A 20366-nucleotide genomic window follows, 5' to 3' on the forward strand; every position below is an offset into this window, starting at 1 on the left:
GCTACAAGTTCCGCAATCCGTTGCCGACAAATCGAGGGAGAGGGTTGTTCAACCCGAAGGTTCACCGGTGAACGCGCATAACCAGATCCTACAAGTGTATTAAGTGTCGGCAATTATTCGAGTATTCATATTTATGGCTGTGACGTATACCACGAATCGTAAATGTGTCTATGTGTCTCTCCCTCTTTCCTCCCCGTATATGTTATTTAAATGACCAACGAGTGCTGGCCCGTGTCCCAGGGATAAGAAAGTGGCCGGCCTGAAAAAGGGCTGGAACCGCTTCACGGCCAGGGAAGGGAAGGGAAGGGCCTTTCGAAGGGAGACACGAGCAATATCCGCGTGTTTCACCATGTACATATTTACACGGACACCCTTTACTGCTCCTACATCTATCCGCTCGAAGCCAGTTTCACTTCCGGTATCGGAGCCCGTAGACAAGTAGCATACTCTCTTCGGGGCACTGTGTTTCCGCCGAGTCTTCGAAAGTTACTGGCTCGATATTCGAATTGTTTCGCACCTGCAACACCTGAATCCTTGCTCCCACGCTTCCTCCTGACCGACATTCGGACACGATATATTTTTTTACACGAGTCGATCGAAGTCACAAGCACAATTCAGAAAGTATCGAATCCCCGTACCGCCAACTCGAACACTCTCGCGCCCTATCTGTCGCCTTTATGTGAATAAAAAGTCTGTCTATTGTATTGTCATGTTCGCCCGAGTTTTGCGCTACCATGCTCGTCGGTGAACGTGACCTCGTCAAAGACTGTGATACAATCGTAGTCTCTTGCAGGAGTGAAGTACAACGAACAGTATAATTAACGATAGAATCTCGACGCGAGGTCCGTTGCACACGGTTCTTGCTCGCAGATCTGTAATTTAGGATAATTAAAGAGAATGAAATGAAAAGAGATGCGTGGAACGAGATCGAGAAAGAGTGTGCCGTACGTTTGTTCTTGCAGCTGTTTATTGTACGATTGTTCCACTGTTTCGTGACGATACACGCTCGTTCCAATACGCGTCCGTAGATATAGCAATCTGTTAAGTAATATTGGAGAGCACAGACTGAAACGGATTGGACTCAATGTTGTACACCGTGAATCGATGTTACGTGTTTTAGGGTGTATGTAACGCGGACGTGATACCGTAATGATCGAAAGCGATTAGGCACCTGACTTGCTCAAACAGAGATCTCAAACACTGACTGGGCACCATTGTCGAGCTTATTTACTTCGCCGAGGATATCGATCAGCAGTTGCTCGTATCGCATCGTCCCCCAAAGAACGCGAATATTCTTTTGCAATTTCGATAAGGTAAAAGACAAAAGTAATTCATCTTCCAAAAATAGAAAATTCGCATTCACTTATGGGACGAATACGAGCGAGCAATGATGTACTTGCTCAATGTGAACGTATATAGATTACGCGACCGAGAGCACGATGAAAACTAGCACAAAACGATTCCTCGTGCAAAATCAAACAAAAACTGCAGAATCAAATTCTCTCGATCCAGGCTGTTTTCGAGAAAATCGAATTTGATGGCGCATCATACACTGCATCCACGAGAAGTAGATACGGTGAATCATGCGCAGACACGTCAGCTGATTTCCATTCAATGCCACTCGAGCTCCGTGAATTTTCAAACTCGATTTTCCCTAAAACTACCTCGAATGAAAAACTTGTATCGCCTACTGTATACCCATTTTTGCTCGAGCAATCGTTTCATACTAGTTAGAGGCATACTCGCGGCTGCGTGTTGTACAAACGTGAAGACTCAAGTGGAATTACTAGGGTAACAATTAGACTGCGGATTTTTATGCAAAATAAAAATTGTCACAGTCCCAATTCGTTTATGTCGTAAGCGCATAAAATCTGCAGTCTAGCAATGATGTATGTTTCATGTCGTCGTGGAAGTTCGCCATGGTCGTATTAAAGATAAAAGTTTATTATAAATCTATTGCAATATACAACATATAAATATGTGAATGTATATGTATATAAAAAGAACCGGGCGAGTTAAAAAAACCGTATATATGTATCGTACATACATGACTATCAGTGTGCGTCGTGCTACAAGAAATACTAACGTTAGTCATTATTTTTCGGACATTTATTCGTCGTTTGTATGTGAAGCACATAAAGAGATGTCTGGGACATTCAGCCTGTTGCTGTTCCGATTAATTGTTGTCCAAGGACACGCCTTTCCCGGTCCACCTCTCCTTCAGCTCCACCTTCAGTCCCAGGTCCCTCAAGGCCATTTTCACGTCGCTCTCGATCTTGGCACCGTGCTGCTTCAGGGCCGTTGTCAGGACGTCTTCTACACCGTAGGCAATGAACTCTTGACACTCGTTCTTGTTGCGCACGGACATGTTCCGGATCGCCCAAGCGGCTTGCTTCAGGATCGCCACGCTCTTCGAGTAAGCTTTCATCGAGTCGATGATTACAAGCGGCGCGCCGCAATCGTAAAACACACCGGCGTTTAGGGGACATCTCAGCGTTAATGCGGAAATGCATGCAAGGCCTGCTTGGACCACACACTCAGAGCCCTGTGTCACAATCAACGCTTAGAACGTTAGCTAGAGAAGCCTAAGCGACTAGGTCTAAAGCAGGGTTGCAAAAACAAATGTTCAAAACTGTTACGCAAAGGTCTGGATTGAAACCGTTATCAATAGACAGCAGATTTTAGAATAGCGAAAAGACCCTTTTCCCAGATCAATGAAATGGAGACTAACAGTTTCAAGAACCAGATAACAGTTTTCAAGACTCAAAAGTCTCTCGCCCGAAGCAGTCATCACCATCGACTTACTTTCATTCTGCTGACGGCAGAGACTATCAGAGGCCCACAGCCCGAACTGATAATGTGAAACTTCACTTCGTCGTTACCAGCCAAAGCCTTCAACAGCTTCAAGGCTTGCCAGTTCAGCTTCTCCGAGTCTGGATAGTCGATCATCACGTCTATCACAAACTTGAGCCCTCCTGCGTCCTCTACCTCCTGACAGAACTCGTTCCTCACGATTAGGGCTGCTAGAGTTATCATCACGTCTCCTACTACCTCTCTATCCTTTCTATATTCTATGTGAAACGTGCTTGTTACCTTACATATTTGTGTTTATATTTACATGTACAGGGTGTTTCATTTGACGTTCATTGTGAGCTCAATCAGAACTATATATTCGTTATGCAAACTAATATTTTAAGTAGAATTTAGTAGAATGTAAATGAATCTTCTGATCCGTTAAAAAAATGAAGAAATTACCCTACAAGGGTTTTTTTGAGTAACGAATAACCAAATGAGGCACCCGGTATAAGGTCTACGTACTCGACATCAGCCCAGTCAAAATGTTCAAGGCCCCCCTTGCAATCACAGTTGCATGTTCATGTGCCTTTCCAAATTCATGCCTTATATCGTCGTCCAATACCAAGGACCTGACCACGGCACAGGCGTCTCTTAGTTCAGATCCGCTGGCATCCTCTCTCATCAGTATCTTTTTGAGCTTAGTGAAGATATCGGCATTAAATATATTTTGTCTATTAAATTCGTGCTTTATGCAACACTCTCTTATCCAGCGTAAAAGACATTGTAGCGTTGGAATGTCTGTATTTCTATCTAAAATTCTGATAGACAATGCCATGCGTTAGAGGAGCTATTGCTTGCTTTAGTCATAATATTATCTAGTCATAATTATTAATAGTTCCTTACTGTATTTGCAGAGCTATTCCTTCATCGTTCAACAGGTCTGGATTACCAGTCATTAATGAGGTAATTGTTTTCAATGCAGACCTCATAATTGTATTGTTATGGTGGCAACATTTCATCAGCTTTATTAGAGTATTATATCCGCCTTTTTTGCCGGCATACACTCTGCGAGCAATGTCTTTGTCTAATTCTTTTCTTAATTTCTCTAAGGTTTGAGGAACATTTTCGTATCTCTTATCACTTATGGCAATGTTTAGTTGGGTCAAGTAGCCTGCTATCAATTCAGTATCGTTGTTGAGAATTAAATCTTTAATGATGTTGCTCAAGTCTACACCCTACAAAAATAGAGCTGATAAAAACAACCATGGCACAGAGGATCCTTACATAATGTGCTCTAGATTATTTAGCTTCTGACATTCCAACTGCAACTCCAAATGTATAATTATCATGCGATGACACCATTTCTTCTAAACTCTATATTATTATTATCACAAAAATAAAATTATTAGCTTGTGGAGAATGTAAAGTAACTATTAATTTCGTGTTAGAAAATTGAATGTTATCTTGAAAATATGCGCGAAGTGTTGCGATCAGTGAGAATGCATGCGGTTTGACAGATGATTCATAACTTGTCAAAATGAAATTTGAAAAATGTCAGTATAGCACATAAAGTGTAAAATATTAATAATGTTTTAACTAAATGAACTGCGTGGTTTCACGTGTTAATGATGAGGCGTAGAGTATTAATTTTCATTGATGTTTCATGAAAGGAACGAAGGTAAACAAATTGGAGTACCTGGGCTTCGAATTGTTTTACAGCGTCTTCGACAGCTTCTTTAGGAGTCATGGCAAACTGCTCTATATTCTCCTTAACAACTTCATCGTAGGTCTCCTGGCTGATTACGCGCACCATGATAACGTTGTTTCTTTGTTCACCGTGTCCTGAATCGCTATATTAGGAAATGAATGCCGTCCCGCGAGATCACGATACGCCTGGTCCACGTGAGAACAAAAAGACAAATGTCAACCCGACCACGTTCTCCTAGAACCTGCATCATCCGCTGGGTGGCGCCACACATAAAGTCCGGCAAAATCTGCAAAAAGCGCCATTCTTCGTAGTGGCGAAACGCCCAAGCTTGTAGCCGATTAGTGTTCAGGATACCTCCGCTGGGTGGCGCCACGTACATCTTCCGACAAAATCTGCAAACAGCGCCATTACCTCGTAGTAGCAAAACGCCCAAGCTTGTAGCCGATTAGTGTTCAGGATTCCTCCGCTGGGTGGCGCCACGTACATCTTCCGGCAAAATCTGCAAACAGCGCCATTACCTCGTAGTGGCAAAACGCCCAAGCTTGTAGCCGATTAGTGTTCAGGATTCCTCCGCTGGGTGGCGCCACGTACATCTTCCGGCAAAATCTGCAAACAGCGCTATTACCTCGTAGTGGCAAAACGCCCAAGCTTGTAGCCGATTAGTGTTCAGGATTCCTTCGCTGGGTGGCGCCACGTACATCTGATTCAGGCTAAATTTAGATGGTAAGAAGATCGGAAACGTGTTCGAGCAAGCAAGTTTCCGACGAGTAAGATGAAGCATAAACGATGGCGGATCGCAGCGCCCTCAGCTGCTTGGCCTGGCCTAACCGTGTTTGCTCGTACTTCGATCAAAAGAAACAATTCTTTGTCATTAATACTTTGATCTTTCTAAGTTTTTTGCCGATCCACGGGATCCCGAACCAGGAAAGCTCGATGACCCGATGTGCCGAACCGCGAAGGTAGTGTTCTCCACTTTAAATCGGCTTCATGAAACGTGTATTGTCAGGTCTGGTTCCTCGTATCCCCACTGATATCGCTTCCCCACTGATATATTCCATTCTTACGGAAAAGAACCGAATTACTCTCGGTTGTCCTCGGGTTTTGTGCCATCCGTCACTCTTCTAGCTCGGAGAGCCACGTTTGCCGGGAAAGTAGAATTGTATAGTGGGCCCGTATTATTTACATCCTCGTGTAAAGTTCTCTTCGCTGTTCGTCGTCGAAGGCGTGCGCTCCACTATTTTGTGTGTAAATATACAGCCGCCATGTGATCGACAGGAACTGTCGCGATCCTCGTAAGTGTGCATTTCGTCGGGATAAAGGTTTTTTTTTAAATCGCGCCACAATGGCGATAGAAATTTGCCGACAAACGAATACGTGAGTCCGTCCGCGTCACTGGCTTCGGTGTGTGGACCATGCCTCTCTTCGTGTGTGTTTCTCTTTATCAGTGTTATCATAAAACGACGTACTGTGAACCTCTGTTTTCTAATTGTACACTACACCTTGTACAACGCACGATTTCACGTACTCGTTCTGCGTTCTCGGACGGTGGTATTTCGCGAATGAGGTTCCGAACAGTTTGTGCGGTTTATGGGGTTAGGATATACCACAGAGCCAAGCTAGTGAGCTCTTTTTTAATTCTGATAATTAGAAATAAAATGATCACGCATTCCGTGCATAGCCAGTAAAAACGCTCACTACTTTTCCCGTTTAAAATTTCAAATGGTTTTTGTGTTACAGGAATTAGACTAACCTTCAGAAGGTGATAGTGGATATGAGACGTTATGAAATAAATATCAGATCGAGGGAAGTGGTACACGTGAATGGGTCTACAAGGAAGAAATACAAAAGAGAATGATAAAGATATAGCACATTGCATTGTCATGCATGACTAATTATCATTGTGTTCATATCAAGTTACTTTGAATGATTTTACATGCTCGGAGGAGCTGATACCTGAGAGATCATCATAAATCATCATTGCGTATATCGCTTTACATACATATATATGTACATATAAATATATACATATAAATATATATATATATATATATATATATATATATATATGTATGTATATATATATATAAAAATACAAATATATATATATATATATATTTACTGAGCAAGATATTTAAGTATAGTTCTATGTATACAAGTGAATAGCCTTAAAGAAAAAGTTACTGTAAGTTTTTGATAATTGCGGTGTCCTTTGATAAATTAGAGAGGAGAAATCAAACTTGTTCTGACTGAGGAAATAGTAACTACAGAGTTTTCTCTATATTTGGTAAAGCTCGGCTTTTATAAACGATGCTCGAACAGTTGCAAGAACTTCTGAGCACTGTACACAATCAGTATCAGAGTATCTGATTACAATCTGATCTAAGACGATCGGCGGTACTGCTGAAGCAAAGAAGAAAAATGCTTTGAGCCCTCAAAGATAATGCGCAACAGTCAGGAGAGATTATGTTCTGTGACCTCAGAGTTGTGCAAAGCCGTTGGTGTTTGTGTACTATGTACGACTGACAAATGAGTTAGCAGTAATATATTTTTTCATGGAGAGACTAACGTGTTAATGTAATTATTTCTTCGACAACTTTGGATATCAGTCCAGTTTGGAGAGAACAGATACATTGGTGCTCATAGTCGCGTGAACCGCAGTAGAACTGAAAGGAACACTTTGTACCGGTGAGTAGTTGCTCGATCAATTAGAATTTACAATCAATAAAGCGCAAGTTATAGAATGATTGGTTTTTTTTTACAGATACTAAAGGTACATTAGAGGAAGTCCTAATGCTGAAAGGAAACTTATCATCGTACTTAGACCCTCATAATGAAGAAGAGTCGTCTTATGTAACCCTCAGCAATGGACCATACGGTATTTAACAGTCATTGATCGCTAGACTGCAGGTTTTTATGCGAAATACAAATATTCTAGAAATTTCATTCAGCTCATGTAATCTTTCTACTGTCTCAAGTTGCAGCTACTGATTTTTGTCGTAAACGCATAAAATCTGCAGTCGATTAATTACAGCGTAACTACAGTATATAACTGATTTATTGATGTAGATAACTTATTTTCCAGTGTATGTAACTGATTCAGCCAACGCGGAACCCAAGAGTGATCATGACCTTGTAGATGTATATTTTTTAATCCCTATTCTTTGTAAACACTGTAAGTATCTCATTTCAATGTTAAGTATTATCTTTTTACTGTACTGTGCGAAGTTCACGAACGTTCATAGCATTCGTTTTTTCTCGCGTCTTGTTTCAGGCGAAGACTATGTTTGGGGCACTGGGAAAGTGGGGGTCAAATGCAAAGGTGAGTTTTTCTTTCAATCATTACCGATATTGGAATATTTTGAGCGAGCTTGTACGATGATCGTTCGTGTCGCATGTAGATCCATGGCGCCTTGTATAATTCAATTTACGGGATTCTAGTGTGAATCAGCGATATTTTGTCATAGAATTAGGGCTTTAACGATTGTACTCTCGCGTGATCTCATTATGCAATCCACTGTGCGCTCAGTGGATCGTATTAATTTGTTACGTAAATATTGAATGCAAAAACCTACTTAACCGCTGGAAAGCGGTTGTAGATGGACTAAGTCCATTCATATCTTACGACTTTTCTGGACGCAGTTCTTCGAGACGCATCTCTTCGTTAGTTACTAGAATGCGGATCATTTATGCAGAATGAACATTTGCTTCAGCAGTTGCAAAATGTGGTGGTTACATTAAAATTTATCTTGCCCCTTTATTATGAATAAAAGGCTAAAAATTTGGATAGATACATACTCATTATTTTTATAAAGTAATGAAAACCGTTTACCGACGGAGTAGAAGAGTAATCGCGACATCTCTGTGCAGAAATCGCAACTTCTGATAGCAGGGTTCATCGCGGTTCGTTGAATCATCATCGAGGGCGACACCGTAGCATAGTAACACATGCAGTCGCGGTGATTTCAAGTGGCGTACAATCGTGTCCCCCTTCACCTTACCTCGCGTTCGTTTCCAGCTCAGCCGACAGTTTCTTTTCTGAAACTTCACAACCCTCTCCTGTCCCTCTTGCTCCCCACCATCGAGCCACATCATCGTACGATCCAGGAACGTGCATAGTCGCCACGAACCCGCGGTAATTTTTATTCAATTTCTATCCGAGCGTTCGTCCAGGCCTGATCGATGAGTTTCCGCTCGGCTCAATCGATTCTCTTTCCAACCCCTGCGACTCGAATCGCATCGTCTCTGTCGCTCTTGTCTCGAAAATAGATGTTTTACGAAGTTGTTAATTTGCTCATAAACATTTTTAACAATTATTTTCTTCAGTCAGCTTGCGTTTCATTTGGAGCCAGCGTTTTTCAACCCCAATTATGCTCCCGGTATATAGACAAGAAAAGTTTTCCCCAGCTGAAAATTCTGATTTCAATGAAGCCGTGGGATTGTGGAACACGTTCGAGGAATGTTTTTCCAGCGGAAATATATTCCGAGGGGTTCAAGTCAATTGTTAAAGTTGACAGGGCATTTCGCGCGTTTGTCGCGCCACCGGATTAGCTATTGAGAAAGAAACAATTCTTGCGTGGATACAGTTCCTGTAATTAACACTGCATATTGAAAAAGTAGGAAGACTATTCAATCTGCAAACTCCATTCGCACGTGTGCCGACAATAATGTCACGCTTCGAGTGCACTTTAGGAGCCTCAGAAATTGTCTGAAAAAGAATCCCCAAAAAATTATACAATATTATAAAATCTAAATCGAACACTCGATGTCTGAAGGATGAGTTAACGCTATACGAATTTCTAATCCTATCTGAACGTTCCAGACTGTCTGTCCCTTCATTAAGGGTCCAATTTATTTTGTAATTTGCTTGGTCCAAGTTCAAAGGAAATAGGGTGGCAAAGCGAATACAAGGGACAGTCCGTTCGTTTGTCTCGTTGGTCGGTGGGAATATGCACCTGACGGGATACGACGCGAGGCACGTCTCCACGATCGAACGTGTTCCATGATAATTTGTGGACGTTCGGTGAGTGTGTACGGTCGGATATAGACACAGAGCTCCTCTAAATACGTGGAAGATACAGAATTAGCGAGCGGAGAGGTAGGAACCGTTCTCTTCGGACCGAGCAATGTATCCGCGTGTGACACGGGCCAGATATCGCGCCCCCGGCAACTCTGCAAACAGAATTACTCACGTTTCATTGGACAACGCACCGGGGAAAAGAGGAGACTGTAATTCGAAGCTCGGCTGTTGGCACTCGGATCCTGGCAAAAATATAGGAAAGATCCATTTTTATGGCACAAATTGTCCCTGAAATCCTGCTATTTATTGTCTTTGTCTCTGCGGCTCTGGTGCCTTCGACGCTAGAACCACCAACACTGGTTAATAATTATTTAGTCGTAATTATGACGGTAAAATTCTCTTTTCCATTGGATTACATATGAAATTAAGCGCTCGGAACGGTAACAGGGTTGTCCGGAACAAACTCGGAGAAAAATCCAGCGTGCAGGGGTTGATATTTGGACGCAATCATTGTGCCAACACTCGAATGGGCAACCCATAGCTGGGGGTGACACGTGTCCGGCGATTCAGGTTTGGGTTTTCACAACCCTCGTAGAATCGTTTAAAGGGGTGGGGCCCGTGGATACGGCTGATGTAACCCCGTTCGCGCGAGTCGTAACGCGCGTTTACACGGCCGTTGTAAATGGGGGGGCTCCCCGGTCGCTAAATTCTTGAGAATTGGCGCATTCGATTACGCGGAAATCGCCTAACGACGCCGTCAAACTGGACACGGCTACGTGACCGTGCTCGCGTCGCCGTTGCCGCCGCCGCGGAATCGATGATTTTCTACTGTCGTCAATGAACCGTAGAGGAAAATAAGAGGAAAAAGTTCCGCCTCGCGGCACCGTGTAAAACGAGCCCTCCTTTGTTCCTTCGAGCCCTTTTCCTCTCTTGGACCCGCACCCTTCCGTGACCGACCGGTAAGACCCGACATATCCTTGCGATTCGACCTCGCCGATTCTTGATTTTTTAATTTTTCGACCATTCAAGTTCGCTGGGATGTTCCCTTTTATTTTTCTGGGGTCGCAGCCGCTTTTACAACGATAATTGACCTCCTTTTTAGCGCGTTCTACCCTGTTTCACCTTTTTTCGGTTTTTTATTCCCGAAGATTGCAACTTTTCGCACTTCGACGAAAATTTAGGACGAACCACGTTTTTGTTGTTTATTTCGCAGCATCGTATCGTTCCTCGCTTCGACGATCAACCCGAAAGGATTCAACTAATGCTACCTTCTAACATTTTTCCTCCATGTTGCTTTGTTTGCAAGAGTCGGGGCTGCAAGATTTAACCGCCACAATGATCAACCCTTTTCTCCGTATATTTCCTAGAACCGTACCTTTTCTCACTTGGATGATCAACGGATCTACGGATTCAACTCTAGAGTTCCGTTACAATATTTTTGGGCATTGGCACCGTTGCAGATTATTCGCTTCCATCGCAAGTAGAATTATGCGTCTATGATCAGCCAGCATATTTAGGTGAAATGTAGTGTTGCGTAAGCGGGACACAGCGATGATTCCACGTGTAACGGAGACAGGCTAGTTCCAACTGAAATCTAGCCAAAGAGTCGGGGGGAGGGGAGGGGGGGGGGGGTGCAATGATTTAATAAGAATCATCGACGCAAACTATCAACTCAAACTATACAAGTAGAGAAAGAGCTGAACAATGTCGAAACTACAGTCGAGACATCTGCTCCTCGTCGAGCTCACCCTCAGGCAGTAAACAATTAACGTGTAATATTCTATTCGATGGGGATGTCAGTGAAGATAATTATTTACCCGTAATTGGTCGAGATTTAATTAACGCTGCAAGAACGCGACCCTTCTGTAGAGTATTTTGCAGGCTCTGTTATTACATCGGTTCGTTGTCCGTTACCCGGGTGCCCGGCAATCAATATTATTGGAATTTTTCTCATTGTTACCGCGGATTTTATGCGTTTATGAGAGAAATTTTTAGCTGCCTCCAAACCGCACAACGCTCAACTCATACAATACAAGTAGAAAAAGTCGAAATTAAAGTCGAAACATTGGATCCCCGTCGAGCTCACCCTCGTCGAGTAACCAATTAACATTTAATATTTCACTCGATGCGAATGTCAGTGAAGATAACTTATTTACCCGTAATTGGTCGAGATTTAATTAGCCCTGCGAGAACGCGACCCCTCTGTAGAGTATTTTGCAGGCTCTGTTATTACATCGGTTCGTTGTCCGTTACCCGGGTGCCCGGGAATCAATATTATTGGAATTTTTCTCATTGTTACCGCGGATTTTATGCGTTTATGGGAGGAATTTTTAGCTGCATTCAAACCGCACAACGCTCAACTCAAACAATACAGGTAGACAAATCGAAATTTAATGGTTTTGGGAAGCAAGGTATTTATTTAGAAAGAATAAAACACAGATATGATTTTGTACGATATTTGATCGATGTTTCCACTACTAAGGCTAGGCTTGGACTGACTGACTTCGACAGCTCGTCGATACGTTTTGAGAACGATAAACATCTGAATGGGACACGTCGGCGGACCAAAAGAAGCGCGGCTCTGTCTTTGATTCGATACCTAAAGATACCGCGAGATACATATACAACAGTTCCTGGAACCGTATTATATATAATTTCTGTACATATATCTATAAAATTACAGTCGAAACATTGGCTCCTCGTCGAGCTCACCCTCGCGCAGTAACCAATTAACATTTAATACTTTATTCGATGGGAATGTCGGTGAAGGTAATTATTTACCCGTAATTGGTCATCATTTAATTAGCGCTGCGAGAACGCGACCCTTCTGTGGAGTGTTTCGCTGGCTGTGTTATTACATCGGTGCATTGTCTGTTACCCGGGTGACCGGGAATCCATATGATTTTAATTTTTTTCATTGTCACCGCGCATTTTATGCGTTTATGGAAGCAATTTTTAGCTGCATTCAAACAGCAGAACGGTCAACTCAAACAATACATGTAGAAAAAGTCGAAATTACAGTCGAAACATTGGCTCCTCGTCGAGCTCACCCTCGTGCAGGAAACAATTAAAAAGTAATATTGTATTTGATAGGATTATCAGTGAAGATAATTATTCACCTGTAATTAATCGAGATTTAATTTGCGCTGCGAGAACGCGGCCCTTCTGTGGAGGGTTTCGCAGACTCCGTTATTACACGGTTCATTGTCCGTTACTCGGGTGACCGGGAATCAATATCATCTTGATTTTTCTCATTGTTACCGCGAATTTTATGCGTTTATGGGAGAAATGTCTAGCTGCAATTTCGAACAGCACAGAGATCAACTCAAACAATACAAGTAGAGAAAGAGCTGAATAAAGTCGAAACTAAATTCGAGATATTTACTCCTCGTCGAGCTCACTCTCGTGCAGTAAACGTTTGACATTTGATCCATAGGATTGTCGGTGAAGAGGATTGTTTACACGAAATTCATCGACTTTTATTTTGCGTTACGAGTGCGCGACCCTTCTGTGAAGTGTTTTGCCGGCTCTGTTATTACATCGGTGTACCGTCCGTTACCCGGGTGACCGGGAATCAATATCATTTTTATTTTTCTCATTGTTACCGCGGATTTTATGCGTTTATGGGAGAAATGTCTAGCTGCAATTTCGAACAGCACAGAGATCAACTCAAACAATACAAGATTCGATAAGAATCTTCGACGGCCGATTGAAAAAGGAGAGGAGGCAGGAGAGTGAAAGTCCCCATAGTCCGGTCGGTAGTATTTGCGGCAGTGGTCGTCGTCGTCCGGAGAAAAACGTGTACTCCCGACAAAGCTGGAAAGAGAGTCCACGGTGAAGGGCGTTCTCGCGAAATCGGAAAAAGACCGTATTCAGTCCGCCGGGGTAATCTCTTCCGCGTCTACTTTTTCGTCCTCGGTACTCAAAAGGAACGGTGTCCGGCTCGCTGCACCAGGACCATGGCTCAAAATACTTCGGGAAGCCCTCGTGTCAAGCCTGAGGCTCGCTTCCTGCGCGAATAAACGTGACCCCCGTCGACGTCGCGGGATATCTCTCCGGGGTGTTTGGCTCGAAAACCTGGCCAACACTGTTTCAGCATTATTTCGAGGTTTAAGGCGGTAGTGTAGTCGCCTGATAACAGTTCTCTGGACGTCGGCTACGGTATACTGTCCACTCGAAAGTGTATGCCATTACAGGACGTCAATAATCTAAATAAATTGAATCTTTTGATAAGGGCATAAGGTTCACCGTACACATATTCGGAGGACATATTATTCATTTTTTACGGTATTGATATTTCGAGTTCCGACCAGGTTTTCAAGGCAAATAACCGAGTACGCGCCGGCTGCGATTGATGTAGAAACAGCTGATCGCAATTTGGCAGAGATTCCGGACGGCTCGCGCGAGCACCATCTCCGAGAAATTTCTCCGCAAATTAGCCACGGAACGGAAAATATTGGCCGATCCGACTAAATTCACCCGGAAATCGATACTGCCTGGCATCCACAGGAGCAATGGGCTCTCCTTTCCCCATTAACGTCGGTACTTGGGCTGGTTTCAACCACCTGGATCAAATCTGATCCAATTAGCCGAAAGCTTCGATCGATGTCATGATTTTTCATCCTCGGTTACAACTTGGTTCTCGATTCTTTCTCCGAGAAATAGATTTTGAAATATTTGTTGCAGAAACGTATAGGACGCCCCAACAATGCCCGCCGCGCTTAATTGTTCGAGGAGGCATTAAGATCATTTGTTTGCGCGTCAGCCGCGATTCGCGCTGCACGGTTCGGCGTCGGTATCATGACTTTGTTTGCCCATCGATCGGCTGTAAAATTAACCTCGTGCGTCACTCGTAATCGTCGCTTTCGAAATTCATCGCCGTTAGGACCGTTGCCGGCGGGCTCGGGTGTGCACGGTCTACCTGTCCGTGCTCGACATTGAATTTATAATTTTTCCTTGGCGTTCCCTCCCGGCCGTGTCACCTTTAAAAGGCAGAAAATTACGCTAATTTCACCGGGGAGTTTAACCGGGTCCGAGGACGGGGGACCTGTCGGCGGGTGTCCCGTCAGACCACTTTGACTTTAAAACCTTTTCTACATCGACGTATATTAAGTTCCCTAACAATAAACCTCGTTACATTTAATAGACTTACGCTTAAACGTACGCGAGTTCGTGTAAAAGAAATTGCAACGGCGAACAGAGACTGTTGCTAATTAGACTGTCTGTCTGATAATGTTTTTCTTGGAGCTTAAGGGATAAATATGGACAAATAATTCCATCAGCCATATAACAGTGCCACGCCAGTCTACCTTTAAAATGAAAATCATAATAGGATTACAGTAAGCGTCTCTGTGCTATTGTGAATCGTCTGTATCACCTAACAGCATCTACCGTTCAATTTCCCGTCGTCACGGCCCTTTTCCCTTTGATCGTGCGAAAGCTCCTCCCTTCCCTAATAAAGCGCACCTAAAGGGAGGGTGCGTTTCACCTGAGCCGCGCCGACGTATAGAAAACGATGAGGTACCGAGTTGTTTCGAAGGACAATCGAACGAAGTCAAATGTCCTCCTGTTGCTACGTGAAACGAACGAATCCATGGAAACGAGCCCTTCGCGCAAACGCCCCGCCCTTCCGTTGCTTTCCCTTCTTTTTTCCTCGGTTTCCAGTTTCCCCGCCGTCAATCGTTTCTCTATCTCTCTTTCTCTATTGTCGCGGTAGATACACCCGGGGATTTCGTTTTTTTTTTTTTAATTTTTTCGCCCGGGTCAACACACCGGTGATCCTGCCGAAAATCCTCGACCGGTGATCCTGTCAAAAAACCCTTGACCGGTGATCCTGCCGCCAATCCTCGACCGGTGATCCCTCCAAAAATCCTCGACCGGTGGAGGAGGGCAAACACTCCTATCCGGGCCCTTTGTTGTTTCCGGAAAGCCTCGATCGCGCGGATTTACCACTCAACGTTTTATGGCTCGTTATCCCCGAAGGTGTTTCGACCTTCCCTCCTTCTCCAAACTGATTTGTATTCGATTCGTCTCCGGAGAACGGCCTGCACATTCTTATCAACCGGTTAACTTCCGTAATCCTCGCGAGGCGTAATCTCGTGAGCGTCATCGTGCCTGCCGTCGATCCTAGATCCCTCGGAACGACCAGATCTGGACAAAGGATCTTGTGAGTCTCGGTTCGCTCAATTTTTCGTGTCTATAGAAAGTCTGAGCTCTAGAATTATTAATATAGATAGGAAGAAATTGCCGAGTGGCTCCTTTTCCACTTTGGAATCATAATGGACGAAGGATCGATGAATTATGTTGGGGTAGAAAGTTTCGCTGGTTCGGAGAACGTTTTTCTTGGAGTGCGAGGCAAGTCGCCGGGTCCGACGGTGTTGATCCGCTTCCTCTGACCTTAATTGAATGATTTCGATCCGAACGACCTCGACACCCCCCTCGCCCGTCCCAATTTACACGGCTCATCCGTATGCACTTTGACCATCAAACGGAAGCCTCTCGCTGTCGCTCAAGTCACGATCGGGCGCATCGTCGAGATCACCCTCGTGCAGTAAACAATTAACATTTAATCTGTTAATCGATAGTATTATCAGTATAGAGAATTGTTTACTCGAGATTTATCAAGTTTTAATTAGCGCGGCGGGAACGCGGTGCTTCCGTGGAGTGTTTTGATGGCTCTGTTATTACATCGTTGCATTGTCCGTTATTCGGGTGATCGTGTATCTTCTATTTTTGCAATCAATTCTAATTAGACCGCGGATTTCATGCGTTTATGGGAGAAATTCTGACAGAGAGCTGAACAAAGTCGAAACGTTTGCTCCTTGTCGAACTCACCCTCGTGCAGTAAACAATTAACATTTAATCTGTTAATCGACAGGACAGTCAGTAAACAGGATTGCTTATTCGAGATTTGTCGAGTTTCAATTTGCGCGGCGGGAACGCGGTCCTTCTGTGGAGTGTTTTGCTGGCTCTGCTATTACATCGGTGCATTATCCGTTACCCGGGTGCCCGGGAATCAATATCATTTTGATTTTTCTCATTGTTACCGCGGATTTTATGCGTTTATGGGAGAAATTTCTAGCTGCAATTTCGAACGGCACAAAGATCAACTCAAACAATACAAGTAGACAAAGAGCTGAAAAAAAAAAACGAAACTAAAGTCGAGACATTTGCTCCTCGTCGAGTTCACCCTCGTGCAGTTAACATTTAATATTTGACATTTCAATCCATAGGATTGTCAGTGAAGAGGGTTGTTTACTCGAAATTCGTCGACTTTTATTTTGCGCTGCGAGAACGCGGTCCTTCTGTGGAGTGTTTTGCTGTCTCTGTTATTACATCGGTGCATCGTCCGTTACCCGGGTGACCGGGAATCAATATCATCTTGATTTGTCTCATTGAAGAAATTTTTAGCTCCATTCAAACAGCACAACGATCAACTCAAACAATACAAGTAGACATAGTCGAAATTAAGGGGGCCGGCAGGTATTTGGCCTTGACTGTCACGCTATGTTACGCTGTGCCTTTTTTTCTAGACATTTTACGTCTTAAATAAGTAAGTAATCAATTAAAAATGCATACCACCGTGTTTGTACATGTCTTTGCTACGTCTGTATAGAGCCTTTTTCCGATACGAACACTAAATCTCTCGAAATTAAGAGAATCTCTTAGCGGCAGCCATCTTGTGACGTCATACTTGCTTCAGAATTCGAATTTTCTGCCGAATATTACAAATTACTCCAGGATGAGGTAGAAATTCGCAATTTGGGCTCTATACAGACGTAGATTGGACTTTTAGGAAACACAATTGACCACTTCTAAACTGCTCATTGCAATATTGAAGCGGTAGTTTGAAAAGGTTTTGACCCTTGCATATGTATATGGATTTCAAACCATGCCGGCCCCCTTAAAGTCGAGACATTGGCTCCTCGTCGAGCTCACCCTCCTGCAGTAAATAATTAAAACTGTAATATTGTATTCGATAGGATTATCAGTGAAGATAATTATTCACCCGGAATTAATCGAGATTTAATTTGCGCTGCGGGCACGCGGCCCTTCTGTGGAGGGTTTCGCAGACTCCGTTATTACACGGTTTATTGTCCGTTACCCGGGTGGCCGGGAATCAATATTATTTTAATTTTTCTCATTGTTACCGCGAATTTTATGCGTTTATGGCAGAAATTTTTAGCTGTATTCAAACAGCATAACGGTCAACGCAAACAATACAAGTAAGGTGGAGTGGGGTAAAACCGACTCAGAAATTGTAAAGTTTACTTTAAACTGATGTATTTTCTATCTATTCCACTAAAACCTAATAATCTTAGTCTTTTTATTTTGCGCACGGTTCATTCTTTAAGTTGCATTAATTTGGATTAAAAGTATCTTCTGAAACTTATGATTTTCTTAATAAATTTGTCAAGTTATTTTCTTTGACAAACCGTGCAACAAGCAACAACATTTCCTTCCTTGACAATCCAAATCCATATTTTTCCAAGGTTAACATAGTGCGGTGTTGTTTTCTTTACATAATTTCGGACCATCGTGAGGTTGCAAAAGTATTATCAGTCTAAAAAATTCCAAATTAAATGCCTACCAAGAAGGGAATTTAATGAAACAGTTGAGTAAGTAAGAATTAAAATGTAACATTGGGTAAATTCGTACTATAGTACGGTTTTGCACCAATGGATAGTCCGAATTTGTCCCGTGCTCAAATATTTCCTGAGCGAGGTTACACTATTACTTTATTAAAAAATATAAAAGGACTGATATATTTTATTACTATAAAGGAAACTTACCTTACTATACGTTGTGCCTATCGAAGATAAACACATAGATTTGTAAACTATTGCTTAAATTATCGTTTTATAATGCTTAACTCAATCTTTGCTCTGCACCTGGAAACACCATGCACTTTGTCGAACGAGTTAAACGCGGGAATCGCAGAATACACGGCAGCTATCTATGTTGATCATTGAATACTAACCAAAGGAAGATTTCTACCTTACAGATGGTACAATGCAACGTATATTCGAATAAATAAGGGCTTAGTGCGGATTATTTGCCTCGTGTACGGATTTACCCCACTGCACCTTAAACAAAGTCGAAATTAAAGTCGAGGCATTTGCTCCTCGTCGAGCTCACCCTCGTGCAGTAAATAATTAAAATGTAATATTGTACTTGATAGGATTATCAGTGAAGATAATTATTCACCCGGAATTAATCGAGATTTAATTTGCGCTGCGGGCACGTGGCCCTTCTGTGAATGGTTTCGCAGACTCCGTTATTACACGGTCCATTGTCTGTCATCCGGGTGACCGGGAATCAATATCATCTTGATTTTTCTCATTGTTACCGCGGATTTTATGCGTTTATGGAAGAAATTTGTAGCTGCATTCAAACAGCACAACGGTCAACTGAAACCATACAAGTAGACAAAATCGAAATTAAAGTCGAAACATTGGCTCCTCGTCGAGCTCACCCTCGTGCAGTAAACAATTAGCATGTAATATTTTATTCGATAGGATGGTCAGTGAAGATAATTATTCACACGTAATTGATCGAGATTTAATTTGCGCTGCGGGAACGCGGCCCTTCTGTAGAATATTTTGCAGCCTCCGTTATTACACTGGTTCATTGTCCGTTACCCGGGTGACCGGGAATCAATATTATTTTAATTTTTATCATTGTTACCGCGGATTTTATGCGTTTGTGGGCGAAATTTCTAGCTGCAATTTCGAACAGCACACAGATCAACTCAAAGAAGCCAAGTAGACAAACAGCTGAAGGCGAACATGATACTCGCCTAAAGTTGAAACATTTGCTCCTCGCCGAGCACACATCCCGTCCATCCTAAAAGTTTACCTTCTCCCAAAACCCGTCCTTTCATCTCACCGAAGTGTACTTACATGGTCGCCGCCGCATAATGGGCAATTTGGACGAAATCGGATTCAAAGTCAAAGAACTTTCGATAGAAATGAGGTAGAGCGATGAAATTTTTTTTAAATTAAAGCTGAAACTTTGTAGAATATGGGAAAAATAGGGAGATTATTACCATCCAATCATTTCAACGAAAACATGACTTCATTAGTTTTTGTCACAAAAATCTATTTTTTGCAAAATCCCGAGGTCGTAGACAAATTTTGAGACCAGATTTGAAATCAGCGTGAAAAAATCTATGGGAAATGATGTATAGCGTGTTAAAAAAAAAATTTTTCCGCGCGTGGTATTGGAAAAACTATAATTTTCTTGAATTTGTGCGCGTTTAACGAATTTTCTCGAGGTTAAAAAATGTTCGTACCACAATCTCTCTATTTTTCCTATATTCTACAAAGTTGCAGCTTTCATTTAAAAAAGATTTCATCGCTCTACCTCATTCCTGTCGAAAGTTCCTTGATTTTGAATCCGATTTTGTCCAAATTGCCCACTGTGCGCCGTATCTCGATCCTCCTTTCGGCACATTCTTTTCGCGGAAGTGTCCGGCACGCGGAACACCAACAGTAGGACGATCCCTAGCTATTATTCCGGGTGCACGGTACGCTGAGATCTTTGCCAGTGGTCGTCCAAGGGTCGTGAAACTCGGAACTGAATATTTCTGGGCGGGGGTGAAAGGCAAGCAAAGGCGGTCGGTTCGAGTATAACGCATAACAAGTCCTTCCGTGTGTATAGTGGCGTGCTTCGACTCGTTTCGAGAGAGATAGATAGATAGATAGAGAGAGAGAGAGAGAGAGAGAGAGAGAGAGAGAGAGCTCGCGCGCGAGCGCCTACGTATGCCTACTTTTGTATGCGAGCTCTTCATATCAGGTCGGTCGATTAAACTAAAATTAACCCGTCCACCTCGAGCAGGCGAGC

At 42.9% G+C, this 20366-nt stretch overlaps 1 protein-coding gene and 1 long non-coding RNA gene across 2 annotated transcripts; one reads left to right on the plus strand and one right to left on the minus strand.

Annotated features, from left to right (window-relative positions):
• Positions 1 to 1923: 1923 nt before the first annotated feature.
• Positions 1924 to 4733, minus strand: LOC143362653 (armadillo repeat-containing protein 6 homolog). Its single transcript, XM_076803009.1, has 5 exons — positions 4493 to 4733; positions 3700 to 4031; positions 3319 to 3614; positions 2806 to 3071; positions 1924 to 2545 (listed from the first exon to the last, which is right to left on the minus strand). Exons 1-5 carry the CDS (start codon positions 4607 to 4609, stop codon positions 2177 to 2179), a joined length of 1380 nt encoding a protein of 459 aa, XP_076659124.1. The 5' UTR covers positions 4610 to 4733; the 3' UTR covers positions 1924 to 2176.
• Positions 4734 to 5280: 547 nt separating this feature from the next.
• Positions 5281 to 11091, plus strand: LOC143362447 (uncharacterized). The gene is made up of 6 exons (XR_013083632.1): positions 5281 to 5463; positions 6242 to 7189; positions 7266 to 7379; positions 7587 to 7676; positions 7776 to 7823; positions 10889 to 11091. It is a non-coding gene; the product is annotated as an uncharacterized LOC143362447 (long non-coding RNA).
• Positions 11092 to 20366: the final 9275 nt, after the last annotated feature.

Source organism: Halictus rubicundus, chromosome 17 (genome assembly GCF_050948215.1).
Source record: "Halictus rubicundus isolate RS-2024b chromosome 17, iyHalRubi1_principal, whole genome shotgun sequence".
NCBI classification, from domain to species: Eukaryota; Metazoa; Arthropoda; class Insecta; order Hymenoptera; family Halictidae; genus Halictus; species Halictus rubicundus.